This window comes from Amborella trichopoda, chromosome 10, assembly GCF_054954075.1.
Source record: "Amborella trichopoda isolate Santa Cruz 75 chromosome 10, AtrichopodaSantaCruz75HAP2 v2.0, whole genome shotgun sequence".
In the NCBI taxonomy this organism is placed as follows: domain Eukaryota; kingdom Viridiplantae; phylum Streptophyta; class Magnoliopsida; order Amborellales; family Amborellaceae; genus Amborella; species Amborella trichopoda.
The window spans coordinates 3,896,836-3,908,619 of NC_142345.1; the positions used below are offsets into that span (position 1 = coordinate 3,896,836).

The 11,784-nt window shown below is 38.3% G+C and overlaps 1 protein-coding gene across 4 annotated transcripts; it reads right to left on the reverse strand.

The window, feature by feature from the left end:
- Window positions 1–2,105: 2,105 nt before the first annotated feature.
- LOC18426993 (uncharacterized) lies at window positions 2,106–5,778 on the reverse strand. 4 transcript variants are annotated; one of them, XM_088850400.1, is made up of 3 exons: window positions 5,530–5,778; window positions 3,115–3,512; window positions 2,106–3,002 (listed from the first exon to the last, which is right to left on the reverse strand). In XM_088850400.1, the coding sequence occupies exons 2-3, from the start codon at window positions 3,486–3,488 to the stop codon at window positions 2,273–2,275; spliced, it is 1,104 nt and encodes a 367-aa protein (XP_088706526.1). In that variant the 5' UTR covers window positions 3,489–3,512; window positions 5,530–5,778; the 3' UTR covers window positions 2,106–2,272. The 4 variants fall into 4 exon arrangements, with proteins under 4 accessions (XP_088706526.1, XP_011620670.1, XP_006836116.1 ...); XM_011622368.3 differs by having other exon boundaries at window positions 3,115–3,515; XM_006836053.4 differs by having other exon boundaries at window positions 5,497–5,778.
- Window positions 5,779–11,784: the final 6,006 nt, after the last annotated feature.

Genomic DNA, 11,784 nt, shown 5'->3' on the forward strand with positions numbered 1-11,784 from the left:
AAACAATCACCTATAAATATGTGTTAAAAATCTAATTATTAGCTTATAAAATATCAAATGTACAATAAGTGTCTTGCCATACTAGCTTTTTAAGCCGAAGTATTAGATTGACAAAGTCGCACATCATTAGGACACACATGTCTAAGTCATAGTAGCACTAGAAGCCTTTTGATGAGTTTGCTCCATGAGGTATAACTAAACATGAATTCACAAATAAAACTACATATTTATCCAAAAAATCAGTTCATGACTCATGTGCACATACAACATGGATCCTATAGACCATTTCATCGATGACAATTTGGGAATGCAGTGGTGTTGCTCAAATCTGAACTGTACTTGTAAGTTAGAAATTAAAAGAAGCTATCGTCATTGAGAACGTAAGAGATCACACCCTAAAAAGCAATCCCTAAAAGATTTAAATAATTACTTTCGGTAAATCTAAATCATTTGAAATTTTATGTGTGTGTTTCTCTCATCAAGACGTACCTAATAAAAATGTAAAAAAAATAATTTGTGAATTGTTTTGATCAAAATACCCCCCGAACATTTTCAGGGTTATTTTGGTCAATTTATTTCATATAAAAATTTGTTTGATATTTTTCGTAGATTCACTTAAAATTTCAAATGATTTGGATTTGTATAAAATATATTCAAATTCAAACACTATCAGACATCCGTGATCGTCAGATCGGTTCAAATTCAATCTGAACCGTAAGAGTTTGCTATAACAGTATGCACCTGGGTGAACAATAGGTGAATAAGTCTAAAGTCAGCTCAAAAGTAACTGCAAGACGAAAAACCATATGTTCGAGTGAGGAAGAAAACCAATTCTTTTTAATTGTAGAATAAACCCATAAGTTAGTCTGGATTTCAGGGAATTGGTACAAAATCAACCCGAAAATGGAAATAAAATTGGAGCCAAATGAACCCCATAAAAACCTTCAAAATGTGAAGCCCACCAAAACCTATATTTTCCATTCAACTGTTAGCAAAAGACAAGGGGAAGCCCCAACTGGGGTTCGGATGGTGTCTCAAACTCCCTTTGCCCCTTGTGTCAAAAGGCAAGGTTTCCCTTTCAATCTCGAAGCAGATTTCATGCCCAATATGCAATCTCAAACTCCCTTTCCCTTTTATTGTATCCCTTTTTCTTAGTCAAAGTTGCTGAAAAACCCTGACCAGGGTTTTGAGATGGTAATGGGATTTGCAAAGAGAAATGGAAGGGGAAGAGAAATAGTTGCTAGAGGGAGAGGGGCTTTGTTCTGTTGGTCGGCTAGGGAGAGAGTGGCTGTAGGGGTGGCAACGGGCGGGCTTGGTCCCTGGCCCTAGTTCCCAAAAACCCGACCTTGGCCCACCCTTGACTCGGCAAAAAAGCCCTAGCCCTAGCCCAAGTCCAGCCCTATCAAGCCAAGCCAAATAATATATATATAATGAAAGAAAAGAAAGCTCAACCTAATTTAACCAAGCCAACCCTCGGGCCAGGCCCCAATTTTTTAGGGCCGGGCTGCCACCCTACCGATTACCACCCTTAAGTGGCTGTGCTAAAATGGGGTTGCCACAAGAGAAGAGAAGGAAATAGAGTATTTATTCAGACCACAAGCTAGTATGGGTTGGTATGAAGTATTTTGGATGGGTCAGGGGAAATGCGAGTCTCGTTTTTGCAAACTTCCATTTCGACCCATTTTAGAGGAAAATGCATTTCTCAATTTACGGGGCTTAGGTCCATAAAGCTCGTAAAGGCCCCATAGATCTGTAAATGTCCTTAAAGGACCTAATAGCACCATAAAGGCCGCCCTAAGCACGCACTTAAAGCCCCAAGGCTGAGGGCCTTACGGATATAATAGTCTGTAAATGTCTCAACGGACTTGGCACCCTAAACAAGTGAGGACCTAACAGGTTCATAAAGGCCCTTGGCACCACTAGGGTGCTCTCCGTAATCCTATGGGCCATCCAAATGATGTAAGGACCGGTCAACCTCGGCACCACGTAAAGGCCCTCCCACCTTGTGTGAAGGTTGTGGCTGTATGGACCCACTTCGTGAAGGTTTCAAGCACCCCACATACACATTCATACAATGAGAGAGACAATAGCAGAACATGGTAACATAAACCCAACAAGCAAAGCGATCCACATAGATAAACACATACATGGCACTAAGAACACAGCTTTTTGTTTGAAGTTCAAATGAAATCAGATCATATCTAAAGGCTTCATTAAACATGCATAAAGAGAGAGGGACGGGGGGGAGTGTGAGCGTTCAAAATCTATAACTTCATATAGGTTTTTTACATGTCTTTCGGTTATGGCCCTCCTCCCCACAGAGCTTACACACATAAGGCCTTGTGTCTCTAACCTCTGTCTGTATATGTCGTTTCTTACAAGGCCTTCCGACAGGCCTTCCGACAGTGGCTGTTATATTTCTTGTGTATTCCTTCTCATGCGAACCATCTCTCATCTTAAGCGCAAGCTCTTTACCTCGCCATGCCTGCTGGTAAGACAGTGTGACACCATATTCACGTTGTACATCATGTATAATGTCTCTGGGTGTCAGATCAAGTTGGTCAAGTAGGCGCCCTTTGATCTTTCTTGCCACCCATTGGCTTCGAGCAAGTGGCTGATGAACGCTCCCTATTGCACCAGCACATGAATGCACATTCACAAACCTCCTCACCCTAAAGTTACCTGTCTTACCAACCTTTGAACAATGCACTCGCCATGAACACCCATCTGCAGCACACTTCGCCCATACACGTCCGACCTCACTTTTTACAAATCTCAAAACGAAGTTATGTGATATGGCATAATCAACAAGATAATTACGACATATATGTACGTCATCAAACTCCTGACCTTGCTGAAGTACAACTTCGTAATGGTCCATTCTGACGGGACTTTCTATAGGATCGATGTTACGCTCAATCTCTGTCTTGTGATCAATCTTTAGACCTGCGACAACACCCTCATTGAGTACAACTTGCTCGGCCATAGATTCACAGGACCGCCTGTTAAAAAAAGAAGAATAAATGCTCAGATCTCTCAATGACCTATAGCCCAACATAACCACTAAAAAACCATAAATCAAACATGAAGAAATTTTTAAAGCAAACTTCTTACGTCTCCCTTGTTGATGGGCCATTCTTAGGTAGTGAAGGTTGATTTTCCACTGGGTACAAATCAATTGGTCGGTTTGATATGCACATAGCAATTGGCGGAGGGGTTTCCAACATATTTGCTACATCGCCATCATCACTGACATCTACCATAGTCATGTGACTTGGTAACTCTGGGTCACTATACATAATTGTCATGGTTTCCGGGTCGTAACGCGTTAAATTCGACAAATGAGCCTTAAGTTGATTGAAGGAACCGGTTCGCGGAAAAAATGTGACCTTCACCTTCCCACCATTATAGAAAAGCCGCCCATCATTTGAGTTTCTCTTGAAACAGCCATCGAAACAGAATGCTAGTTTTACTCTCTCATCACCCATCGTTGATGCTTGCAAGCCGAATAACTTCTGAGAAATCCAAATTCTCAGAGGGAAACAAATACAAAAGCAAATAACTGAGACCAATATAAATGACACGAAGGGGAAGACAATACATTAAATACATGAAATGATAATTTCTTACTTAAACATCAGATACCAATACCATTTCAATTAAACAATAGCTGATAATATATGTAAAGAACGGGGTCTATAGAGATCAATACATTATAAATAAAGATCTAACACTTACTGCTTTGATATTAGAAACTGAAACCAAATGCACTAAGCAATCTTTGAAAGAGCCAGAAACAATATCAATTAATACAAAACAAAGGCCTAACAATTCATACAAAACAGAGGCATAATAAAGCAAAACAATTCATAAAATGCATGCAAAACAGAAGCATTACACAACATTGAATCGCAAAAAATATTCAATAATAAAAAAAAGCTAAGCAAAACTAAAACCAAAACAAAATTTTGTTCAACAGAAAAATAAGCACTAATACTACAACAACAAACACAATAAACCCAATAAACCCAATAACTCATAGAAAAACTAGGATTGAGAGAGAGAGAGAGAGAGAGAGAGAGAGATGAAGAAGAGATAGGACGAGAGAGATGAAGAAGAGATAGGAAGATAGGAAGAGAGGAGATGAAGAAGAGATAGGAAGAGAGGCTAAGTGTGAAAGAGACAGATAGCGAGAGAGGCTAAGAGTGGAGCAGGACTAAAGGCTTGTTAGTGAAAGAAAGAGATCTTAGGTGCCTTTACATGTCGTGTGTGTGTGTGTGTGTGTGTGTGTGAGAGAGAGAGAGAGAGAGAGAGAGAGAGCTTATGTGGAGGCCAAGACGTGGGGGAGTTAAAGACCTTCATGGACCTAATAGGTATGATTCAATTTTTGAATGTTCCTAGCTCTATAATGAAGCTTGTATTATCCTTTTTTTATGTCACAAACATTAGATCTACATATTTGTTTACCATGGGAGAGAGGTGATCTAGAGGCACTCCGCATGTAGAGGAATTTCAATGCCATGATCACTTTCAACTGATGCTAGTCGAATGAAAGACTCAACAACAATCCTTGAAGTGATCCACTTATACAATCAAAAGAGACTGTGACGATCTTTATAGCCTCTCATCACATCACCTTTCATTTTTTTATCATGAATTACATATCCTTTTTTTAGTTTATTCAACCACACCATGAGTGGCCAAAGGCGTCAATTAGGGTCTTTTCAACTCCCTCATGGTTCTCTGGAACTGTTTAGCAAGCCATGAGCTTGAGGAGCTTTGGAGCTTCGACAGCTTGGCTCTCAATTTATATCAGTAGAGGTTTATCATGGATTGATAGTTTGCGCCCTATTCCAAATTATCACTTATGGCAAAAAGGTACCAACTAGGTTACTCTCGTCATCGATTTGGTTAAAAGAACAAATTACTACTCTGTTAATATAGTACTGACAAATCACCGACTTATTTTGCTAATGATTAAGAAAAAGTATGGATCAATTATTGACACATTAGTGAGTAGCAACTTGTTTCCATACCAGATAAACTACAATTTGTAAAAGAGAAATTACATTATGTTATTCATAAAAAAATAGTTCAAATATGTAATCACACAATCAGTAATTTCTCTGTAAATTTCATCAGATTACAAAATCACAAAGAAATCATCACAGAGTAAAATTGCAGAAAAAATATTAGTCATTGAGTAATTACAATTTAACTGTAATTAGTCCGTAGTTTCTTTGTTATAGCAATTTAGAATTCTCTGCGATTACAAATATGTCTAGATTAATTTCTCTGGTTACTAACAAACTGGTCATTAATATTTTCTCTAATATATAACAAACCACAGATAAATTACAGAGATAAGCACATAAAGCATAGCAATCCCCCATTTATTAACAAACATTATCGTGATTAACATACAAAATCTCCATAATTTCAATATTAATGAACAAATTACAAAGAAATTACAGATATCAATTACATATCACTTACAGAGATATATCTGGATTTCCCTGAGAATCACACCTGGTATCCGAAGATCGGGATTGATCGATTACTCTGTTTTGGTCCAACTCAAAAACATTCAATCTGGAAATGATCGAACTCAAACTCCTCGTGTCAAGGACAGCTTAGGGTTTTGAGATACAGGGTTTCAAGCGATTGCAGTTTAGAAAGAGATGGGGTTGCAGTAGAAGGAGAGGCATCGAGCGATGAGGGTTTGAAGAGAAATAGAGGCCACAGGGTTTCAGGTCGCACTGGCGGACATCGGATCACAGAGAGAGACAAAGAGAGACAGTCTTCGGTATAGGGATCCGGTTTCCCGCCCTCGAACCAATTATAGTACAAAGGAGGAAGTTTCTATAGAGCCTAAGCTTTACGAAAACAAAATAAAGCTTCATCTCAAATCTTCACGCAGAAAGCACTTTTGGCCTTAGATATTGCCACGATGGATTTTATGAAAACAAAATAAAGCTTATCTCAAATCTTCACGCAGAAAGCACTTTTGGCCATAGATATTGTCACGATGAATTTCTAGTACCGGTAATAAAATTTGAAAATTAAAATATGGTACAAATCTTCAGGATTTATGAACACTTAATATTTGGATGAAATGGACGGTTTAGAAAATTTTTTAAGATATACTCAATTTTTAGAGGTTTAATATATTCAAGCCGAGATGATTGATGTAAATGTTTTTCCATGCTTGAATTGTAAGTTTTGATGAATTATGAGGTCAGGGTTTACTTATTTTAATGAAAAGAGGTTTAATGCAATTGTTGTATTATGGTATAATACAACGACACTTCTAGAAAATCATATTTGTGGTATTTGTATGACTCAAAATTTTGCACACACTCTCTTCATCTAATTAATCAATCCCAAAAAAGAAAAAACAAAGTTTTAATTTGAACCCTAGATATGGTCAAAATGAGTCCCCTCCAACAACGAATCTAGGCCATTCATTTGTAGAATTTCAAGATCGTAGCCTTTACAAATTCAAAATCATTTTTTTCTTTTTTTTTTAAATTGTTCATCTAATGATAATAAAGCCATCTTAAAAAATTAAAAATAAAAAACTCATTCTAAGGCCTAGATCTAACCATCTTATCAAAATGGATGGCGTATGTTAATTAGGCTAAAAAATACTTTCTAGGTTCCATTTTCCAATTTTTCGTTTTTTTGATTGTTCATTAGAATGAAAAGAGTGTATATTTCAAATTTTGGATCAAACAAAAGTCTCTAACATGGTTCTCTAACATGGGTTTTGAAGATTGTTGTATTATATTAATATACAACTGTTTCGTGAAATCATTGCCCTATTTTAATAGGGTCATAAGCTTATCAAACCATTTTCCTTATCCAAACCATTGAAGCAAACAGATATGGTGCTCCGATGAGAAGGGTTGACCGCCCGAACCTAGGCTTGACTGGGCCCAACCTTACCAGGGCTAGGCTTGGTAAAATTAAAGCAAAACAATACAAAAAAATAGGAAAAATAAGGGTTAGACCAGGGCCGGCATGCCTTGCCCTATCTTAGATCCTTGATTTTTAGGGGCCTGGTCGGGCGACCTGGCCCATTGCCACCCCTACCTGCGAGTGCATATTGTCTAATTACTCCTTCAAGTCAAATTCAAGCTATAAATATTTTAGGACCCCAAATTTTGGTAAGATAAGGAGCAACCTAATTGGAGGATCTATTTAGAAGATTTTAAGGGGAGTTATTTTGTGGGAAGTGTGATTGGAAAGAAATTAAAAAACATTTGAAGGGTGGTTTGTAGCTTTGAGAGGGTGTTAAACAACATCAAATAATATCTATGGTAATGGTTATCCGTTACTAAGGAAGGATGAGGAGTTATCTTGTGGGAAGTGTGAATGGAAAAGACTTGAAGAACATTTGAAGGGTGGTTTGTAGCTTTGAAAGGGTGTTAAACAACATTAAACAATCTTTATGGTCATGGTTATCAGTTACTAAGGAAGGAAGAGGAATATCTAGGACTAATGTTATGATTAATCTTTCTAATCTATTTCAACTGGATGTACCTAGAAATAGACCACGCGGTAGATGAAAGCCACCAGACCAAGGTATTTTAAAGTTGAATTTTGATGGTAGCTCTTTGAGCAATCCATGCTCAACTGGATTCGGTGGAGTGGTTTGTGATTGGCAAGGAAATGTAATAGTTGCAGATGGTGGCCCGTGTGGAGTTATTACGGCAAACCATGTTAAATTACTTGCTATTTTCTATGGTTTGAAATCATTGGTGGCCAAAAACTTTGGAGGTGGATTTATTGTTGAAAGGGATTCACTGAATGTTGTTAAATGTTTTAAGAAAGAACAACATTTCCCTTAACAATTTAAATTGATCGGATTGCAAATCTTTGATTTGATATCATTGTTGATTTTATCCCTAGCACATGTGTATAGGGAGGCAAATGATGTGACTGATTTATTTGCTAAGAGGAGAGTGGATTTGGATTCTCTTGTAATCGTTGATAATATAGATTCCATGATGTAAGTCGCATCTATTATTAATCAATTTTGAATTTTGTCCAAAAAAAAAAAAGAGCAAAATAAACGCCAATTGATAACTACTAAGTCTAAAATTCCTCAATTGATTTGCATGAAACCAACAATTGAGCAGGAGGGTGCAGCCTCATAATCTCTTTCCCTACCGCATTTGATGTTTGCTTTTGATCAAAGTCAAAGAAAAAGCAGCTATTTTTTCTGATACAAAAACAACAGTAAAACAAATTCAATTTCTTTGTGAAATAATGCTCATGTGATTTAATCTAAATTATATTCGAACATTTTCTAGACAAAAGCACATAATTTAGATACAGTTTAGAGTAACAGTGACCTAGAAAATGTGATCATGTGAATCTATTGATAATTTTTCTGCTGCAAAAATGGCAGCAGAAACAACAGTAGTTGATTATAAAATAGCGTAATTTTGAGTTACAAAATAAATAATAATCGTAAATACTTTCCAGCTATTGATTTGTAATTCAAGAATAAATTGCAATGAAAATCCATCGTAATGAATGAAAGCAAAAACAAATTGAAATTAGACAACATTTCAGTCTTCAACTCTAAACAATATCTTCTGAGCTAAGTGCTGCCTTGGATGCTTAATAAGAGAGGAAAAGTTACATAGAAGTTGTAGATATTAGAACCACCTTTAAACCAATTAAACACATCAAGTGATTCTTGTATTTACTAAAGATTCTTGTAAAGCATTGGACAAAATGATTTCCAGAACAAGAGAACGCTAGATGGATACTGTTATTCATGAAAGTTTGAATTGCAAGATCCTTTCAACTAATGAACATACTTTGTCAAACAAAACAACTACAACTTCTGCATGGCAGTAGAGAGAATATGGCCAGCATTTACAGCGATTAAATTGGGACGAAAAGTTTGGGGTGGTTGCAGCGGCACAGTCTAGCAGCCGCCATTAACAGGGTCATTGGCGTGTCAAACAACTCGCTCACTCCTCTCATCCCAAGAAATTCTTGATCCCTTGATAAATCAGTGAAGTCTCCATTTACCACCTCACCCAATGCACCCATCCCCCCAAAAAACGAAATAACTGTTCAGGGGAGGGAGAGAGATTTCAACAATATTCCCATATCGTGAAAACAAATCTATGGAAGAAGAGGGGCTCGGGGTGAGAGAGAAATTCCACCAATGTTCCCTTGCATAATGAAAACAACCGAAAAAGAGAGAGAGAGAAAGAGAGGCTTAGAGGGAGAAGGAGACTGAGAAAGAGGCACAGAGAGGGCTGTAGAGAGAGATACATACCTAGAGAGAGATAGAGAGACCAAAACATTAGATTGGGCCTTACTTGGAAGTAGTTTTGATGGAGGTGAGGATGGGGCAAGAAGCGGGGGGAGAGAGAAAGGGGAGGAGTAGGGAAGAGAAAGTCAGAGGGAGGGAGGAGACGGCAGGTAGAGAGAGTGAAGAAGGGAAATATTGATAAGGGCAAAGCAAAGCAAAAAAATTAGTTGGCTTTGAAATTGAATTCAAATTTGGTATTCAAACTTTAATGACAATAACTTTTATAGAGATCCGTGCCAACTTTAATGGTGGTCCTTTGGAGTCTTACACACATAGATGGGGGACGGTCCTACACACATGGGTGGGGGAGGGTCCTATATGATCATTACTCTTTTGAAAGAGAAATGATCCTATAGGACCCTCCCCACTCATGTGTAGGACCCCAAAGGATCACCATTAAATTTGATACGGATCTATAGAAAAGTCAAGTCCCACACCCATGTGATAGCTTTTCTAGAGATCCGTGCCAACTTTAATGGTGATCCTTTGGGGTTCTAACACATGGGTGGGGGAGGGTCCTATAGGATCATTACTCATTTTGAAATAACTCTTTAAATTTAGTATGAGGTGAATATTTAGATATTAATACTATTCATTGTATTAAAATAATCTTAAGAGAACATCCAAATTATGCAAAAAGATAACATTCAAAGATATAACAGATTGAAAGATCGAGTTATTGTCCGCTATTAATTTGTAGCTACAAGAAAGGGTACAATATACAAAACATCATTTCTCTATACAAGTCATAATTTCTAAATATATTCTGGTGACCGGATAATGTAATGCTATATTATGTAGGAAGGTATAACATAACCAATGTACTATCTTGGATAGTTTGTCACAAAAGAATAGATTAAGAGGCTAATGCGGTCCTTGTTGGGGAAGATTTTACCGGGGCAGGACTTGAGTGGACAATTGAAAAAGATGAGGAAGAGGGGGACTATAAGTATGGTGGTAGCACTGAGAGTGATGATGATGACAACAAAAAATGAGGACACTATCATTTCAACCCCTTCCAAAAATATTAAGGGATTTAACCTTTAATTGATTTCCTTTCAGGTGGCATTGTGAATTGTCCATAGATATGAAAGATCCCCTTCCATAGAAGCTACCCTCTTTCTTCAAAATTTTCTACCGGCATGGGCCAATTGAGCCTTTTAATTTTCAGACAAGCCCAACCTCTTTGCTTTCACACCTCTCTTTCTGGAACCCTCAAAAGTCTCTCTTTTCCTTCTCTCACATGCAATCTCTCTGATCCATTGCTGGTAAAAAGCCCCAAATTCCTCAAACAAAGCCCCCACGGCCAGAACTTGAAGCCCCACCTGAAAACTTCTTCGTTATTTTTTGATAAAGTTAACATTGTATTTAAAGAGAGACGTAATACATAGGTCCAAAGAGAGCACCCACAAGCTGGGCCTCTCAGCCAAAAAATAAGGTATCCTCAAAGAAGAGGTCCTGTACAAAAAATGAGGATCGTATAACAGCGCCCTTTACAATGATGTACAAAACGAAGGCAATAACAGGGGTTGCAGAGAGATGTAAAACCAAAAGAGGGTGAACAACTAAAAACAACCCCTATAGAAAAAAAGAAAGTCGCAGCTTAGTAAGTTAGGGTGCCGAAAACTATTAAGTGGCCATGACTTGTGTGATCGTTCCTTCCTTGGCTAGGTGGTCGGCCATTAAATTTCCTCTAAATATGCATCCATGAGACGATTGTAGCCATGCAAAGGTGAGAGATCTCGTCATAAATAGAAGCAAGGTACCAAGGAGGAGTAACTAAACCAGCAGCCCAAGAAATAATATTGCGCACATCCCCTTCCACAAGCAGAGGTTGGCCCAACTCAGGGTCAAACATCTTTAGGCCTGAGAGCAGCGCCAGAGATTCAGTGAGCTGTGAATCAGCATGGCCGATGTGTTTGTAAAAGGACGCCAGGATGTTCCCCTGGTGATCTCTAAAAACCCCCCTATACCAGTGGGGCCAGGATTCCCAAGGGAACACTCGTCGAAATTAACACTCGTCGAAATTAAACTTGACTGAACCAGGCGAAGGAGAGGACCAGCCACCATGTTGAGCTGGCCGACAATGTTGAACCAGGAGAACTTGCTGCCAGTTCAAAAAGAAAGAGGAAGAAGAGTTGTCTTTGAAGACTTTGTGATTAGAGGCCCAGAAGATCACAAGAGATCCTGTGAAATAGAGCAGATGTTTCATATTTGACTCCTCGAAAGATCCTAGAATTCATTTTCGTCCACCGGACCCATATCGTGGCCGCTATGGACGCCTTCCAAAGGATCCTACCAGCTTAGGGCCAAGGGGAGTCCTCAGCGAATTTGAAGAGGGCAGGGATGGAGGTGGGCATCACCTAGGTCAAGCTAAAAAGGCGCAAGAGCCTACTTCACAGGTTATGATCCAAGTCGCAGTGAATGAAGAGGTGAAGGTTGTT